The 18,165-nt window shown below is 51.6% G+C and overlaps 6 protein-coding genes and 1 non-coding gene across 7 annotated transcripts; 2 read left to right on the top strand and 5 right to left on the bottom strand.

Annotated features, from left to right (window-relative positions):
* Positions 1-644: 644 nt before the first annotated feature.
* On the bottom strand, positions 645-1,092 carry NCU07088 (hypothetical protein; the record flags this gene model as incomplete). Its single annotated transcript, XM_955260.2, has 2 exons — positions 844-1,092; positions 645-745 (listed from the first exon to the last, which is right to left on the bottom strand). Exons 1-2 carry the CDS (start codon positions 1,067-1,069, stop codon positions 645-647), a joined length of 327 nt encoding a protein of 108 aa, XP_960353.1. The 5' UTR covers positions 1,070-1,092.
* Positions 1,093-2,021: 929 nt separating this feature from the next.
* Positions 2,022-3,316, bottom strand: NCU07089 (NmrA family protein). Its single transcript, XM_955157.2, has one exon. It carries the CDS (start codon positions 3,178-3,180, stop codon positions 2,203-2,205), a length of 978 nt encoding a protein of 325 aa, XP_960250.1. The 5' UTR covers positions 3,181-3,316; the 3' UTR covers positions 2,022-2,202.
* A 1,018-nt stretch (positions 3,317-4,334) lies between these two features.
* Positions 4,335-5,398, top strand: NCU07090 (hypothetical protein; the record flags this gene model as incomplete). The annotated part of the gene is made up of 3 exons (XM_955158.2): positions 4,335-4,833; positions 5,062-5,329; positions 5,386-5,398. 3 exons carry the CDS (start codon positions 4,335-4,337, stop codon positions 5,396-5,398), a joined length of 780 nt encoding a protein of 259 aa, XP_960251.2.
* Positions 5,399-6,587: 1,189 nt separating this feature from the next.
* NCU07091 (hypothetical protein) lies at positions 6,588-7,621 on the bottom strand. The gene is made up of 2 exons (XM_955159.2): positions 7,477-7,621; positions 6,588-7,405 (listed from the first exon to the last, which is right to left on the bottom strand). The coding sequence occupies exons 1-2, from the start codon at positions 7,550-7,552 to the stop codon at positions 6,876-6,878; spliced, it is 606 nt and encodes a 201-aa protein (XP_960252.1). The 5' UTR covers positions 7,553-7,621; the 3' UTR covers positions 6,588-6,875.
* Positions 7,622-8,944: 1,323 nt separating this feature from the next.
* Positions 8,945-11,008, bottom strand: NCU07092 (cytochrome P450 2C30). The gene is made up of 3 exons (XM_955160.3): positions 10,615-11,008; positions 9,753-10,539; positions 8,945-9,692 (listed from the first exon to the last, which is right to left on the bottom strand). Exons 1-3 carry the CDS (start codon positions 10,997-10,999, stop codon positions 8,990-8,992), a joined length of 1,875 nt encoding a protein of 624 aa, XP_960253.3. The 5' UTR covers positions 11,000-11,008; the 3' UTR covers positions 8,945-8,989.
* Positions 11,009-13,417: 2,409 nt separating this feature from the next.
* On the bottom strand, positions 13,418-13,507 carry NCU15361. Its single transcript has one exon. It is a non-coding gene; the product is annotated as a tRNA-Pro (tRNA).
* Positions 13,508-16,252: 2,745 nt separating this feature from the next.
* On the top strand, positions 16,253-18,141 carry NCU07094 (monooxygenase). The gene is made up of 3 exons (XM_955162.3): positions 16,253-16,451; positions 16,519-17,083; positions 17,140-18,141. Exons 1-3 carry the CDS (start codon positions 16,280-16,282, stop codon positions 17,885-17,887), a joined length of 1,485 nt encoding a protein of 494 aa, XP_960255.2. The 5' UTR covers positions 16,253-16,279; the 3' UTR covers positions 17,888-18,141.
* Positions 18,142-18,165: the final 24 nt, after the last annotated feature.

Genomic DNA, 18,165 nt, shown 5'->3' with positions numbered 1-18,165 from the left:
GCCAGAGCTGATGGTTGGTGGTCTGGTAGTCGTGGCAGATGACGTGGAATACCCGTCCTGCGGTGAATAGCAGATGAAATTCAGGCATTGATCTTTGATGTTCAGCACGTTCCATATCTTGCCAGTCCCTTGCCGCCAACACATTACGAAGTGTCCGTACATGGTCGTTGGGCGCGGCGAATTTGTCTTCCATCGTACCGCCGTCGGCAGGATTGGTCTTTGAGGCGCTTTCCGAAGTAAAGTTCGAGGAGGATGATACCTAGTTGGTCGAAAGAGCAGCCTTTCGGCACGGGCGGTCCCTGGCTGGCCATGGTTTGGTGTCTTGCCCACAGAGGTGTGTTGAACGTAGGGTAGGGTTCGTTCAAAAAGACCGGTTCGTCTTCGGCGAGTAAGTGTGAGGGGGAGTTTGGATCTACGAGGAAGGTGATACCCGTCTTAGTGATGGTTGTGGGAACCGTTGTGCACCATAGTAAGAAAACCAGATTGAGGTTAAAAAAAATCCCACTTCTTTTTTGTTTTCACGAGCCCATGTGAGCCACTCGGTGATGAAAGCTATTCCAACTCAACCCTTTTCCCCACTACAATACCAATCCTTCCAGGAATGACATAATCATATCCATGAATTATCCTCGAAGTCCAACCCCTTACGCACCCTGGCGAAGTCTGCACAAAGGCCTTCCCCTCTCCAACACCTTGGCGTTGCAAGTCAACCTCGAGTCCTCAATGCACGTCAATCGCTCGCCGCCTATTTCGTCATCATGTCTTGATTAGCATTTCATTCTTCTCTTTCCCATCATTCCCCAGCAGTACATTCATCAAGGAAGTAGGTAGGTAATTACTCACAGTTGTTAACACCTGCAGGCACACACCTCCCCGACTGGCCATTGACCTTGCAAACATCCTGCTTCAAGCTGGTGTTGGCGACGCAGCAGCCGCCGTTGGGGACGGGGCGGCCGGCGTTCTGGCGGGCAAAGATGTCGCGGCGGAGAACCGAGGTATCGGACTCGATGACGGCGGCGTTGACGGAGAGAGCCGTGAAGAAGAGGGAAGTGAGGATTGTGAACTTCATTTTGGCGGTTCTGGATGATTTGGATTTGGGTGGTTCTTGATGATGGTGGTAGTGGTAGTGGTAGCAGTGGGTATTAGGACAGACTGGCTGGTTGTTCTTGACGAGAAGTGGGATGTAGGTAGAATGAAAAGGACCGGCCGGCGGTTAGTTGAAATGAAGTTTGATGTAGTGTGAATGAGTGAGTGAGTGAGTGTGTTGATGAGGGAGGTGAGTGATGGACAGGACGGGGAGAAAGGTTGACTTTATACTACCAGATGTCGGAGGAGGAAGAAAAGGGCCAAGTACATGATGGTACCCTATCACCTCCTGGTGGTCGGAGCAACAGCTTGTAGTTCGGTTACCTCTAGGGAAGACATTCGGAAACGGTACCGAGGCCCCTGTCCGTGGTACCTGAAGGAGTGATCAAGATCCCCAGATTGACAGCCCCGGGTTGAGCGATCTCCTTGACGCCGGAAACACTCAGTTCCAGAATGACAGGCACAGCACTTGAGCCCAAGCAGGAGAGCCGAGGGTAACTTGACGGAACGGTGACAGGCGGCTAACTCCCATGCGAGATGGTAACAACGTTGGGTCGAAGGAGGGCTGTTGCAACAGGAGGCGTTAGACATGGTAGCATCGCCAAATCGCGAAGCCCCTTGTGGTGGTTTGGCTGGGCGTCGCAAAGCCCTACAAGTGTAGGGGCTCAGGGGGTGCTGTTAGGGGTTGTTTGGGGAAGACCTGTCAGGGAGTGTGCCCCACCTTCCCTATTGGTCATTAACACCCCCTCTTATTGGCTGTACCTGGAAAGACGGTGTTCTTGGCAGGGGGGCAGCCTGGTGAAAACCGAAGAAAGAGACAATTCAGACGACGGTGACATTGTTGAAGCCTAGAGGCAGGGGAATGATCAGATAAGACGAGGTTGACTTAAAAAACAACGAAAGTCAATTGGTTAATATAACCTGGGTCATTATAGTTTGGAGCAATAACGATAAACATTGGTAACAATACAAAAAGTGGAGTGTAATTCTGGTGCCCCTCCTCGTCCCCAACCCTTCTGTCTTCCCTTTCGTTTTTTTTCCTCTCATCGCTTCCCTTCTCCCACCATCCTTCCCTCTGCCACATACAAGTAGAGGTACACATGAATCCAAGATGCCTCAAGCTCCAATCTGCGCGCCGTCAACCCCCGTGCTAAACTGACTCTTCGTCAGCAACCACTGCTCCATCGTCAACATGCCAGGGTGGTCCCTCCTCCTCGCCTCAATGTCAGCCTTGTAGCCCTCGTCCGCGAACCAGCGAATCATCAAGCCAAGCTCCCTGGCAACAAAGGTCAACAGACTTCCGGCGAACGAATACGTCAGCGGCATCGGATATCCAGTCGCCTTGGAGAAGGCCCTGCTGAGCTGCTCAATCGTCAACTCATCCCCCGCCAGCCCGACCGCCGTGTGATTCCAGTCCTCCGGCGCGTCAAACACCTTGGCCGCAAAGACACCAATGTCATGCACCGCAATCCACTGCAGAGACTTTCTGTTCTCCCCCAAGTGATTCTTAAGCGCAGTCAAGAAGAGGCTCGTCGGCATGCCGGGCTTGAGGTTATCCATGAACGCCACGGGCCTCAGAATCGTCCAGCCCATCCTGGATCCAGGCTGCTTGCCGCACGTCGCATTCAGATAATCCTCAATTATCTTCTTGGTCTGAAAGTGTGGGATAGGTGTCGGGTTCTCCCAGCTCCTGGCATCGCCACCGCGCTCCACAGAGCTGTACACAAAGTGCTGAACACCGTTGGCAATGGCTCCGTCAACGAGGGCCTTGCCTTGCTTGACCTCGCCGTCAAAGGTCACGCCGGGGCCCATGGAGACTTGAACAGAAAAGACGCCCCAGATGGGGAGTTGCTGATCGCCTGCGATGATCTTGGCCGACTCGAAGAGGGCCGGCACATTGTCGAGGTTGCCTTCAACCAGCTTGACGCGCGGGTAGCGCTTGACAAGGTCAAGGGCGGCAGGGCTTTCGGCTTTGCGGGTGACGGCGAGAATGGAGAACTTCTCGCCGGACTTATCGAGGTCCATGAGGGCGTCAATGACGGCACCGCCTTGCTGGCCGGTGGCACCAGTGACGAGGATGGTTTTCTTGGTCATTGTGTTGGGATGAGTCAAGTGTGACGATGCTGGTTTGACAGGTTGTTTTGGTGGTTTGAAGGGTTCACTTGATGGATGACAAATGTCAGAGGTGGAATCAAGAGATAGGATCCAAATGAGTGAAAAATGTGGGAATGGTGGGTTGTCTACCACCAACTAGTGTCACTAATGCTCCTTCCGGTGCCTCTTAGAACACTGAAATGTTTAAAAGGTAAGTACCAAAGCGGGAAATAGAAAAGTCGAGAGGACAGTGTTAGTTCCGATGATGGACGACACTGCATTGTCACACTGACATGAAGAAACCAACGGAGTGGCACTGACCACTGCAGCACTCGAGACTGCACCTTTACAGACACATTTCGAGGACAGAACGTTGGACTTGGACCATCGGGATCTCACAACTGCCAACTGCCAACTCCCATCAAGGAAACGACACCGGCATTACATTGCGTGACATGCACTCTCACCTTCCGTCCCTAGCGCCATTTTTTTGGGCTTCAAACCTTCTTTGAATGCCTGTGACACATCATTTTCATGCGTGAATGTGGTTTTCTGGTATAATAATGCACGTCCTTGGCAGGAAAATGGGCGCAGAGCATGCGCCAACATGGGGAGCAGGGCCATATACGAGTTCTTGGACTGCACGAGCCCCTCCCCCCAAGAATATGGCGATGCACGAGCCCAGATTAGTTCAGATTGGAGGACCCTTCACCCATCATGTGGTACCTCCTTGCATCTGTCAAGGAAGAAAAGAAGGCAGTGAGCAGCATCTCGGGTCCGGTTGATCACCGTTCTCTCACGAAACTACCATGCCTATTCTTCACCCGAAGCCAAAGCTCGCTGAGCCAGTCTCACACTCATCCTAATAGCCACTTGACAGCTTTTGCAGTGTTCACATGGACCTCATTTCAGGCTGTCGCTTGAACTAAGCCACGTCGTCGCCGCCTAGTCTGTACGTTGTTTTCGCTAACATGAACTGCAGATCTTGAACATAGCCAACCACACACCCTCTTATTGACCCAAGTTATCCAGCCCTTGTCAAATAAGCAATCGTCACTCATTCAATATCACTGCTTATCACTGTCGCGGAGCATCACAGACCTTGACAGACATTTTTCACAACACTCAAGCATCCATCCTCACCAACCGCCAATATGGCATCGCCCTCCACTCCACCATCTACCGATCCCACTCTGGACCACTCCATCCAACACCATGTCTATTCTGGCTTACCTCATCCCCAGTCCATCGCCGATACACGCCTCAAGACCCTTCGTCGCCTACTTGAAGGCTACAGCTCCCTCTCGGCACCTACACTCCTTCAGCCCCTCAGTCCCAATTTCACTCACGAGGTTCTTCCCCAATCCCTGGGCATGCCAGTGAGGGGCAAGGAGGACTTTGCACATCATGCTGCCATGGTTTTCTCCGCGTTTCAGAGCTTTGAAATGAAGCCGACAGAGCTGTGGGAAGATTCGGACAGAGGGGGAGTGATTTTGAGGTGCGCAATGGAAGGGATCTTGAAGACCAAGGAGAAGCCTGATGGCGAGAAGAAGGAGAGCAAGGCAAAGGACGGAGAAGCGGAGGTGCAGGCCAAGAAAGACATCACTCCCCATATGGACACGGAAGACGTGTACAACCCTGATGGAGACCTAAGTAATATCTTGGGTGACCTAGCAGAGTCACCCGACATTCCAGAGACACTCCTGAGTCCCATCACAGAAGTCACCGAGCCCGGTTCAGAGATTCCCCCGCTCTCTTTCGATCTCTCCAACCCATCGCGATTGTCCCGGGAGGAAGAAGATGAACCAACGTCCTCTTCACCCCCAACGTCCTTAGAAGATGCATACCCCTCACCCCCATCACCATCACCACCAATCCTAGAAGAGCCGTCGTCTCAAGAAGATGAAGACCCAAGCACCGACAAAATTCACTGGAACAACGAATGCCTCCTCATCATCTCCTTTACCCCCTGCGGCTCGCAGATCTCCAAAATCCAAGAATTCGTCGACTCCGCCAAAGCAGTCGAGATGAAGAAGAAGCATGCCCCCAAGGGTTTCGACGAGGCCTCAGCGCCTCCACCACCCACTTACAAACCCGCCACATACCTCGACCTCGACACCCTCAAACTCAAAGACGGAGGATGTCCCGGGTCCGGAGTCCATCACCATCACCATCATTACATACCTCACATGCGGCACTCATCAGTGACTGTCACTGAACTCCCGCCGTCACCTGTTCAGAGTCTAGACTCCTCGGAAGGGGGAAATTCGGGGTGTTCACCTGCCAAAGTAATCGGCTGTGAGACCTTGCATACACACAGACATGGACATCAATTGGGGATGGACAGGCCAGTTCAATGTCCCATGCCCATGAACGGTCTAAACAGTCTAGACACATCCGACACATTCATTACCACGACCGGGTACCCTTCTTCAAACCAAAACTCACCGCCAAGGTATCTTGTCGATTGCGAAGCTGGAGGTTCTCCTGCATCGCCATCTGCTTCTGCATCATGTGGATATGCAGAAGCAGAAAGCACACCAAAATGGAAGAAATTGCGCTTCGCTACTACCAAAAGCACAAGTCCAGCTGAGGGGGAGGGATCCGAAGCTTTGGATTCTGGTTCTCGTTCTGGTTCTGGGCATGTTCATGTTCATGTTAATAATTCGGGATTGTGGCCATCGTCAGGCGATCCAGCCTTTGTCAACCATGAACATGGAAGTGGAGAGAGGAAAGGATGGAGCGGCGCCATTGTTGACACAATCGAGGTTATCAACCAGTTTATGCCTCCAAAGCTCCTTCCTGTGGAGTTGGATGGACGTACTGGGCAGGTGGCTGTCAAGAGGGAGTGGGTTTCGGGCGCAGCGACGTTTGCGGCGGGGGTTGCGCTGGGGAAACTTTGGTTTGGAGGAGGAGGAGGGAGAGGGGGGAGGAGGGTGGGGTGATTGCTCAGATACGGCAAGACAAGAGAAGAAGAAAAAAAGGAAGAAGAAAACAATAAAAAAGAGAAAGAAAGAAAAGAAAACGGAGAAGAAGACAAGTAGTATGTTATTGAAGGAGATTCACCAGCCTGGTATTAGACGACGGGAAGACGAGGGGTGTTCTATGTCTGTTAAGCTTCTTATAAGCATTGAGGTTGTTTTTCCTTTGTCATTAGTAGATTTACTCACCAAGAGTTAAGCGAACAAAGACGCTCTTCTGGTGGCCATTTTAGCCGTCGGCAGTTTGGTAGTACATGGTACCAGTAGATTTGCAGAAATCGAATAGTCAGATGGCATACCTTTACACATGGTCAATTTGTGCCTGTGCGAAACGTGAAGAACGAAAGAAGTGTGTAAGCCATGCTGAGAACCCTATGAAGACAAGGTTCGTCAGGCTGTCACTGCAGTAAACGTCCAATGTCTAGTCACTGGTCTGAACTTTGAGTTGTCTTCGCCAAACCGTACGGTATTTCTGATTCAATCATTAGGCACAGCTAGTATTGTGATTACACACTCCCGATTATCCCCCATAATGATCGTTTGTTGCCCATGTGCCTACAGCATAAACTCTGCCACTTCCCTTCTCTTCTCAACCAATATTGAAACAAACCTGTCTCGCTGTTCCAATGATAATTAACTCTCGTCACATCCCACTGCAGCCTCTCCCAAACTGAAGTCATACGAGTTCCCTTCGCTCAAAGGAAACTAACAACCTCAAACCCTCCCCACGGCACCGGCCCTCAACGTAGTCCACAGCGCCACACTCCCCGCCACCGCCGGCATCACCAGCCTCACCAGATTCAGTCTCGCCCACTTCCTAGCATAATACTCGGCCAGCGCCGGGTCCGTCTTGTTCTTGTCCCCTTCTCTTCTATTCAACCCTTCAATCTTGGCATTGATAGGCTGCATATTGACCGCACTATGCACAACCGTGATCAAATGACACAAGGCACTAATGGCGTAAAACTTCCATGCGTTGTTGCTGTTGCTGCCCGAGGTGATAGTGGTGGAGTAGGAGGAGGAAGAGGAGAAAAAAGAGCGAGAATAGCTGGCCCAGGCGGCGTAGCCGTAGCCGATGATGCCAAAGGTGGAGATGGGGCGGAAAAAGACGTTGCCGACGCGCCAGAAGACAGGCCATTGTTGGCCGAGGTGTTTGGCGGCTTGGGGGTGGGAAGGGGAGGAAGGGTGAGGGAAGTCGATGAGGAGGGCGGGGACGCCCATGAAGGATTGGGTAATTGCGTTGCCTGGTGGGGAGAAGGAAGTTAGTTGGTGGTTGGTTTTTGCAAGGGAGGGAGGGAGGGAGAACGAAACGTACCGAGGAGGATGAAGGACATGGCAACGGTGGTGCCGACGATGGCCTCGGCGGGGATTAGGCTGGAGGAGGAAGACATGGCGGTTACGGAGATTGCTGTATCTGCCTTTCGTGGTGAGTTGTAACTGTGTTGTTGGCGAGTTGTCAGAATGGATGTTCACGATGTGTACAATGTTTGTTTGTCAGAGTTCAAGTCAGTTGCATGAAGGAATTTCACGTGGTCTTCAGTTGTCGCTGAAGGGAGGGAGAGACCTAACCCCTCTTTTGGTGCCGGCAGTCCATGTGATGCCGTGGAACCACTGCACCCTTCGCCTGTCTCGGGCCGGCAAAACTTGTGCAACGATTGATACTTGCAGGTAGCGAGGTACCTCGCGGTGGATAGGAAGGGGCAAATGCAGTCCTTTCCTGTAAAACTCCCGTCGGCATAGCCCGGGCAGAGCAAAATTCAAGCGTGATTGTGACAGGTGAGAAGGCGCAAGTGGACGCAGTCGATTCCGATTGATTTGTTGCTTCGTCTGGGCTGCCCTGTGTCATGCTGAGCTGTGCAGAGCGCAGCAAAAATGCTTGTTTACCTGTACCTTTACATGTCAATCTTGGAATCAGGGAATGTCGGACTTGGTCACAAATCCAGTTTCCTGATCCGCCTCCTCATCGGGTATATGAGCTTGCCCCTGGGGACTTTCCATCTCTTTTGGGGGCGTTGGTCCATGGCACTCCTGGATATCCGATGGTAAGGAACTTGAGATAAAAGTTGTCGTGTACAAAAATTGAAGGGTTAGTTATGATACCAATGACATACAGAATAATCACAAAAATGAAGCTCGAAAGAGCATCGTAATAACCCGTGAAGGTCTGTCTGGTGGTGGAGATCTAAGCTGGCTACGCAAAGGGTAGAACCGTCGTCTTCATTCTTCCTCCAGCATGTGCACATTCCGAGTCCTCTGACACCTTTGTGTAGGCTACATCACGACGGTTTCGGTCTCTCTTTGGACGGACTTCCTACACGCTTGGTTGTGCAGTGCTGCCAAGGCCCGACATGACGGGCGTCGAACTCGCCTGATCCGTCCACGCCGCTTGGGCCCGGCAATGCATCTAAGCCTGTGTTGGGGATGGAATCATGGTCAAGCCGGTCGATGGCTCCAAGGCGGGAAGGTGCCATTTTGCTGACAGGGATTGAGGCAGCTGCCGTGTTCCATGTCAACAGAATTGGATCATGAGTCGTGTGGACCATGGACCTACACGGCCCGGGGAAGGCACGTTCTGGTCGGCGCCACACTCCCGTCTCCACTGCAGTCTTCCTGGGCAGTCAAGTCTCGTCGGTAGTTTTCCTCTCTTCTCGTTTTTCAAGCCCTTCAGTTCGACTCCGTCGTCTCCCGCCCGAACAAGGCAAACCGTTTCACCGTGGCGCGACAGATTGCACATACCCGATCAGCGCATTCTCAGGTGAAGATATTGCATTGAAAATCACCAAACTCCCATCTGCTTACTTAATGTTTTTGTTCTCCAGTCATGTCCATCAGTACACACATGCAGTGGAGTCAAGCCTCGCGATCGTGATACTAATATCTGCCTTCTTCTTCACGTCCATCACCGCCTTCTCGGCCAATGAATCACCATGACCGTTCACGCCGCCACTCTTTTCCTTCACCACTTGAACCGTCTTCGACAACTCGTCCCTTACCTCTCCTCCGTCCACGAGTGCAGCCGGGACCGCTGCTGCCGGTGAGGGAGATGGAATCTTCACTGTCGGTTGCAGCACCTTTGGCTCTTTGATCACATTCGGCTTTCCCTCTTTCACGTTCCTCAACCACCGCTCCCTCCGGGCGCGATCCTTTGCCTCGGACTCTTTCCAAACCCTCAACGCTTCCTTCTTCCTCTCTTTGGAACGTGGCTCGAATTCCATTTGAAATGGATCCGGCTTGATGATGAGCAGCGAGTTGCTCCTGTCGAGCGGAACGGGTAGTTCACGGCCCGTTATGGGATCGCGCTTATGCCTAAGGTTGAACAACCAGGCCAAGGCACCGCATCCGACAATGAGCTCATCTTGAGTCAGCGACATACCAAGACACTGGCGCTGCCCCCAGCCAAACGAGGTCAGACCCTTGATGGTCGGATACTGAGTCAGAGGTTCCTTGTACGTGGGCCAGCCCGGTTCGAGCCAGCGCTCAGGACGAAAGTTTTCCGGGTCAGGGTACTTGACGGGGTTGCGGAGGAAGGACCTGGCCTTGTCAGCATCTATCTCATCAAGCAGGCATTACAGCGGGACAGGACCGACAAACCAGTCAAAAGGCAGGATGCGGGTTCCTTTGGGGATAAAATATCCCTGGTAGTGATCATCCGCTTCGGTCTCGTGGGCAACACCAGTGGGCACGTTCGGCTTCCACCTCATTGTCTCCTTGATGCAAGCACGGAGGATGGGCAACCGAGGAGCGTCTTCCAGTCTTGGCATACGGTTACCGCAAACCTCGTCAACTTCCCTCTGAACAGCCTCTTGCCATTTGGGGTTGTGAACCATGGACACAAGCCAGTAGGACATGGGACCTACGACGGTAAAGATTCCTACCAGGGCCAGCATGCCAATGACACAAGAGGCCTCATAGTCACCAGATATGCTGGTCTTCTGGGACGTCTTCTCGAGGAACTGTCGAGTCCAGCATGGGCGTAGTTCCCCGCGCGCCAACTTCTCCCTGCATGTCAAAAGACGCTCCATCCACCACGCTTGCTGTTCATCGTGGCGTTTGCGCTCTGCTCTCTTCCAGGGGTTGATCAAGGTTGGCAAGTGCCATAGCGGTGTCAGGACGTTGGTGATGGGTCCAGCCGGTGACATCTGTGTCAGGAGACCCCAGGCACTCTTGGTGCAGTACTCACTGAGGCTCGGATCATCCCATGTCAACTGGCACATGACCTTGGACGACATGTCCTCGATAGAGTGTTGGAAGTCCTCGGGGTTTTCGAGCAAGCGTGCCATCCATCGCTGGACCTCAAAGTACATTACACCGTAGTAGTGAGCTTTGGTGGCCTCGGTCAGATAGGAATGGCTGAGTTTTCTTTGTCGTGCCCAGTATGCTGTTGATGACTCCTTTGTCAACCTTTCGCTTCGTTTTGCTATGCACTATCCTTTTCAGGGGCTTGTTTACTTACTGTTGTGACCCATCAGGGGAAGGTACTCCATCGACCCATGTGTGCTTTTGGAGTCAAACAGAGATTGAATAACCGGCCGATCCGAATTATACTTGGCGCGCTTGACCAGCAAATCCTCCGCCACCTTCTCATCGGTCACGACTATGAACTCGGCACCGAGCATCATGGTTCGGTAGAAGCCTTGTTGTCCATATTTGTCCGCCCACTCCTTGAACTTGAGCCACATGAACTGGATGGGAAGATCATGGACTCGCCCCAAGTAAGGTATTTGTGTCGGCCCAGGAATTCCATTTGGGTCGTTCACCTCCCTAAAGGCCTTGATGAAGTGCACAACGGCCACTATCAGCATAAACAGGCCTACGATAACGAGTGTAAGTAGCTGCATTGCAAGAGCAAATGATGACAGAATGAGAGAGAATGCAAAGATGATCTTCTAAATGACAAAACGGCACTTCGACCGGTCTGGTTCCCTGTTTAAGAGGAAAATGGGAAAAACAAGGAAACTATGCCAATGACATCAAACAGCAAGATCGGGGCCGGAGAGTTGGACGGAAAGTTGTCCAGGCAGACTGATGCTTAACAGTTTCCAGTATGGGGGCTGACACGGCGAGTTCGAAAAGGCCGCCCGCCCGCGTCTTTTCTCTCCTCATTATCACCTGGCCGACTGTCAATGTATACGCAATGCACTCAGCAACCAGAACGACTTAGCGCCGGCCTCCTGATGGAGTCCGAGCGTCAATGGTGATACCGTCGGCTCTTTGGGAGAATTGAAGTGCCTGATGACAACGGCGGAGGGACACCAACCCTTATTGATCAATAGAGGCTGACTACTTCGCAGCTATCACACTTGCCAAGGGTGGGGTGGTATGGAGTGGCCGTTCCGGGATCCTCAATGCACTTACTTTCTTCCCCCTTACATGCCGTCACCACCTGGATGAGCAAGAATGTTGCCGTTGTTTTGATCCCTACGCACAGCATTTCTGCAGCGACGCTTACATCTGGAAATCACAGCTTCGAGCATCACGTTATACGAGAACACCTCCCAACCAATAATGGATGCCATTTGACAACGCTTCCAACGTTGCGTCTGCTCTTCCAGGACTCAGCCTGGCACAAAGAAAGAAGTTGGACGCCGGTTTCATGTACTATGCGAGGCAATATGCGGGTGGCAGTGTACATGACAGAGGTATGCAACACGTGTTTCCTTGTTTTTCTGGCCAATCCATCACTCCAGTTTCTCTTCAGTTGAGTGGACTGATGATGATCTGAGAAGAAGAATGTATGAATAGCGCGACTGTCTCTAGAATAAGGACACCCTCAGTGTTTGAATCAGACCAACATGAAAAAGTCTTTCAGCCCCAGACGTAGCGTCGTAGGGCCGATGGGCGAGAAGCAGACGGATCTCAGATCGTTTGGTGAGTACTATTGACCTGACATTAAGCGATGAGAAGTAAATGCTAACTTGAGAATAGGGTATTCCTTCTTGGTTCGATAGCTCTGCTATCAGACTACAAACTACAAGCAATTACCGAGAATGTTTACTTGACTGGAATTTGGTTCCAAAATGAATGTCGGCTTCACTTGCCTCTTGAAACCTCACTAACTTCCCAATCTCTCTTACTCAGGCTCTTTACTCTCCTTGACTAACAAAGCCAGTTAAAAGCATGTTGACGTATGAACTTTAGCCCGCGTTACGGTGTGTGCTTTGCTACGAGAGATTTTTAACTTGGTTGCTGAAGCGGGACGCAGGCGCGTTAGGTCAGACATGGGTACAAAACTCACTCAAAACAAATCATGAGCACATATCGCCAAGCTCAAGTTTCCTGCCGTTGCTTTTCTTGTTTTCGCTTTCTTTCTTGCCCCTCTATGTGCCCTACGCTCTGCGGCATGGGAGAGCACGGGAAAGTTGTGCGACCCGACGGGAGTTGCACCAACACTCGACCAAAGTCTGGATGAAGTCTCAGTCGCAAACCGTGGCTAGCGAAAGAGAGAAGGAAAATGCAATGGCCATCAAACTGTGGAAGTCGAGCTGTACAGGCTGTAGAAGCATCTGCGGAGGCAACGGTCCCGCTTTCTCCTGTATTGAGCGGCACCAGTGGGAGGGATTCAGTTGCATCAGCAGGCATAGTCAAGACTGGTAAGAGAAGACAGGCAGTTATCAGGATCTAAAAGCCAATATCAAGAGATCTCCCACGGCAGGAAGGGGTTTGCATCCGGTCAGTCTGATCGGAGTGTTGCCCATGGTTCTGGCAAGATCGAGATTTGCGAGCTTGCGGTTACCAAATGACAGGCAAGAGACGGGTTGGCGCGAAGACTTCACGGGATCGCATGACTGAAAACAGGTTGCAAAGTGCCATGTCGTGGTGCTCTTGATATGTCTGCATCGGCATCGGTGCTGCCACATTTTTCCTATTTGACATTTTGAGATGCGGTTGGAAAGGTTGAGGTTGGTTCTCGCTTTGGCAAGCGCCGACATGTGAATTCCCTTCCATCCAAGGGATAGGGGATGGTAATGAATCTGGACCGAGGACTTTACTATAAGGTAGAAACATGGTTCAAACATCCAGCTTTACAAGGTCTTTTCAGAAGTTGTGTGCAAATGTTTTTCATTAACGAATTGGGACTTGCATCTTGCGATCGCTGGAGTTACGAGGCAAGACGCTGGAGGGAATTGAATGAGACTTGAAATTAACGTAGAGAACTAAAAAGCAAAGTTTGCAAGAGAAATTGAAGCAAATGTTGTGAAGATGGTGAACAAGAATGACATATAGGAAGAAAAAAAAAAAAAAAGTCGAAAAAGAATGGGGCCACCCGGGGATTGAACCCGGGACCTCTCGCAAGAATGCTCAGGATTGAACCCTAAGCGAGAATCATACCACTAGACCAGCGGCCCGTTTGATTGGTTGAAAACTTTGCCTGGACGTGGCATCTATAGTGTTCTGTTTACGTCCGTCCACCAACCAGTATCACCAAGATTGCGCTTCAGATGTCGACACTCAAGACACTCGACGGTAATTCCTACATAACAAAGACAAAACTCTTTATTACTATGCTCACCTCTTGAGCTGCATTTACAGAGCAGTGAAAAGCTCAATCAATGCACGCTGACCTGCACTGCGCTGCACTGCGCCTGTTCCCTTCTGCATGCTAACCTGCTTATGACTAGCGCTTCAAAGCACGATGCATGGTGCAATCTATGTAAGCAAAGTTCCTCAGTTGATGTTATGAGGTAGGTAGAGCTGGGATAACATTATGCGCTCAAGAAGTACCGTAGGTGCCCTGTGTACCTACCTACCTACCTAGCAACCTGGTAGAAAGCCGTCAAGCTGGTTGACCGGACTGGGACATGACTGGGAGATTGCCTAGGTAGGTGTGCCAGAAGCATCTACCTAGGTAGTCTAGTAACCTCACTGGGTTGCTAGGATGGGATGGCACAGGGCGCATCCAGTCTGCGACTGCGACGCCGGGCGGCGGACACTTGGTAACCACCGGGCGACCGGGGCACTGTTGCTTGCCGGACCGGATTGGGCCGGATTGGATTGGATTGGATTGGATTGGATTGGATTGGATTGGATTACCTCGCCGACGACGATTCTTCAGACGGTGTGGTAATAGTGGTGGTGATGGTGGTGGTGATGCTAGTGGCTGAAGCTTGGACTGGAGATGCCCACCCACGTGCCGGATGCTTTGTTGCTTCCTTGTGGGGGTGCATCTGACTTGAATCGATGCAATGCACGTACACCTAGAGGTAACTTACTACCTAAGCGCTGCGCTGCTGCCATGAACATAAGCAGGCACATGGACGCGCAGACACGAGATTTAGGACTGATCGGGCCGTGCTTAATGGTCCATTTAGAGGTAGTCCGGTTGAGGTTGTTTTGTACCTGCCGCAAGTGAGTGGATGGAACTGTAAGAAAGTTGATTGTTAGTGCGCAATGATAATATTACATCACGTCAACAACAAACATTTCGATCAGAGAGAATCAACTAGAAAGAAAGACCCAAGGGCTGCTAAACCCATGACGGATGCTCTTTGTCCCGCCCATTAATGTATGACGATGCTCCCAGCTATCACGGAACAACACTATGTGCCAAACAGGAAGACCAGCTCAAACGGCATCGTGATCTTTCCCGTTACCGTCTACCTAGTACCGCACTCCTTCCCTCCCGGAGATTCCGGCACATACGCGGAGGGTTCAGTCTCAGACGGGAATGCTTGGAAGTTCTTTGACTTTAGCAGCATCGCCAATCCCATGGGTTTGTCTACACCACTTTCCCGCAGAATCCAGTAACAAGTTCCTGTGGATGTCCAAAGGCTGAACAGTCCAGTCAGTCATGCAGAGATGCATCGATGATCTCTCCCTCTCCCTGAGTTCCCTCCTTCCCAGCCCTTCCTTCCATTGCATGTCGCCTTCAAGTGCCGTAGAACTCCAGCTGAGACGGACTCAACCTTCTCCGGTCTCCTATTTAAAGATCTGCCATTAAGAGTTTGTAGTGGATTCTTGATCATCGGTCAACTCGGCAAGCTCGTGAACTACGAAGCCGAGGCTTTTGACGGACCATAAGTATAGCCCGAAACTGAGCCAGTTTCTGGCATTCTGCTTGCTGGCAATCGATGCGCCAAGATTCTTACGCCCAAACTTCAAGATTCTCAAGCCTCCAAGTTGGCAATCAAGGCCCCTGGGAGCTGTACTCTCGACTACGTGCGGCCATGGCTGACTTTGACAGCTTGATTCCAACCGCCGAGGCAGAAGTCGCTCCACTTCTCCCTCTCATTTGTTCAGTCCCCTTTCCTCTGATGCCTCTTCTTGTGAGCTCCTTCCCCCACGGTTGTCTAACGCATTTGTGGCAATCATTGTGCATCAGGTTAAATGTTTTCATGGTCTGCTGGCTGCTGGAGAGCGCCAAAAGGATGGCCTCGTGCAGTGACCCTTGAGCCGATTGACGCCGCGACGGCCACGTGCATGCAGCGGCGGGCTGTAGATAGTGGTACGATAGGGGAAAAAACAAAAAAATAACAGCAAATGGCGCCAGCGAAAGGCAATAGCGCTACCAACACTTAACATCCGTCCGGTCGTCAATTACCTTGATGATCATGGATTCCTAACTTTGGCATAAGACGGAAATTTCCATAGTGCGACTTCTGCACTGCGGTGTATACAGCAGCAGCTGCTGGCAGCTCCGAAAATAAGAACAAGTAAACGTACAGGTAGGAAACAAGATAGGTAGCTGGCACGAACCGACAACCAAATCAGGGAAGGGACATATTGATGTGGGACACTGCGGATGAAAAATCGAGCAGCCAACAGAAATTTATCAGCGACGATGTATGGGCATGAACAATTGACAAATGGGACGCACTGGAACCCACGCCTCGGTACCGCCCGATGTCCGCCTTGATGCATCAGGAGGCGGGTGTTTTAGGGTTGGCTGACTGCCAACTGGAATGTGCTTGCTCATTAGTCTAGGAATCGGGCTGGCACCTTCGGGTTCGACATGTGATTTCTCCATCCTTCTCCAAGTTTGAGGGCAGATGGAAAGGGCATCGCGAGATGCGTGCATATACTTAAACGAGTCTCCCCACGTCTCCGGTTCCCATCAACTTTGTTCCCCATCACAACATTTTGGTGTAACAACATTTTGGACGGCCCAAACCAATTACAATATGCCCTACATCACGGAAGGCGAACCCAAACCTATTGGTTCATATCCGGACTCAGGCATCGATGTTCTTATCGTGGGAACCGGCCTGGCTGGCCTAACGGCTGCGATTGAGTGCCGTCGCAAAGGTCATACGGTCCGAATCCTGGAGAAATGCCCAGACATCAACACCCAAGGTGGGTGTGTTTTCCGAACATCATCTACGTGTCCAAAGCCAATGTCAGCTAACGCATGCTTGGTCAGGGGATATGTACTTCATGGGTCTGTCTGCCACCAAATTCTTCAAACACTGGCCTGAGATGGCGAAGGAGTATGACGAGATATCTCTCCACAATTCCTGGCTCGCGACCTACAAGCACGACGGAGAATTGGTGATTCCTCCCCTCAAGGTTGCTGAACGACTCCGGGAGGCTGGACTTGATCCTGGCACTCCTCCTGGGCTCTTTCAAATGCGCCCGCTTGTTTACCGGATGTATATCCGTCAGGTGGGCCGACTCGGAATTCCCATTACATTCAACAAGAAGGTTGTCGACTATTATGAGGACTTGAAACGCGAAGTGGCCGGGGTCATCACTGAGGATGGCGAGAAACACGAAGCGCATGTCGTAATTGCGGCCGATGGCGTCGGGTCAAAGGCGCAAAAGCTGGTAGGGGGTCAGGTCAGGGCTATGAAGTCTGGCCGAGCCATGTGGCGCGCGGCATTTGACATTAGGTACCTGGACCAGAAGCCCGAGCTCAAGAAGTTCTTTAGTATGCACATTCCAGAGGGCGGTGGAAAGCCAGAACCCATCGTCCGTACCTGGCTTGGGTAAGTGGTGCTACCCATGCACGTGTTAATGTGGCGAAAACTGACGTTGGAGACAGACCGGGAACTTATGCCATGCAACTTACTCGTCCAGACACGGTTATCTGGATCATGAACCACGATGTTACGGGCTCCGAGAAGGAGTCTTGGACACACACGGTCGAGTCGGACGAGGTGTTGAGGAACATGGACAACAAAGTGCCGACGCCTTGGGCGCCCGAGCTCAAGGAGCTGATCAAGCTTACTCCGCCCAAGACCATCATTAACTTTGAGCTCTTTTGGCGCAATCCTCAACCCAAATGGGCATCTCAGGGCGGCCGTGTTGTCAACATTGGTGACGCCGCTCACTCGTTCTTGCCAGCTTCGGGAAATGGGGCGACGCAAGCGATCGAAGATGCCGTCAGCCTGGCGTCGTGTCTCCAGATCGGCGGACGGGAGAATATTCCACAGTCGGTTCGTGCTCACGTGAGGATGCGCTTCATTCGCAACGCGTGTGCTCAGAAGCTGGGCTTCTTCAACGCCGAACTGCTGCAAGACACCGACTGGAAGAATGCGAAGGTGGATTATCGCAACGCCCAGCCTAGGATGCCCAGATGGGTCTGGCAGCACGATCCGGAGAAGTATGCGTACGAGGTTTACGACCAGGTGGTTTTGAACATGAAGAGGGGTATTCCATTCAACCTGGACTTTGAAGTGCCGCCCAACTATCCGCCAGGGTACAAGTACGAGCCGTGGAAGATCGAAGACATCATGGAGGCGTTGCGCGCGGGAAAAAAGGTCGAGCTGGGCGCTGGAGACTGGAGTTGAGTTAGCCAAGGGGAGTCATTATCACCATGTGGTCATCTGATACGTACCTGGTTTAGATTGGAATAATATTCTTTTTGGTGGTGACGAGTGGCACAGGATTAGTTGCGTGTATCGATTTGCAAAGGAGGATGCTCGGTTAGCCTTGTGCTTGGGAGAAGTATCCATTGGGTGCAGAGAGTGAAGGAAATGCCGGACTGGAATAGTAATTGGGAACAGATACCGGCGGATCATGCAAGAATTGTTGATCGTCAAAATGGCAGAGCATTCAAATTCTTCCT

The sequence above is a fragment of the Neurospora crassa genome, linkage group VI (assembly GCF_000182925.2).
Source record: "Neurospora crassa OR74A linkage group VI, whole genome shotgun sequence".
In the NCBI taxonomy this organism is placed as follows: Eukaryota; Fungi; Ascomycota; class Sordariomycetes; order Sordariales; family Sordariaceae; genus Neurospora; species Neurospora crassa.
This window is presented reverse-complemented; position numbering and strand designations above follow the sequence as displayed.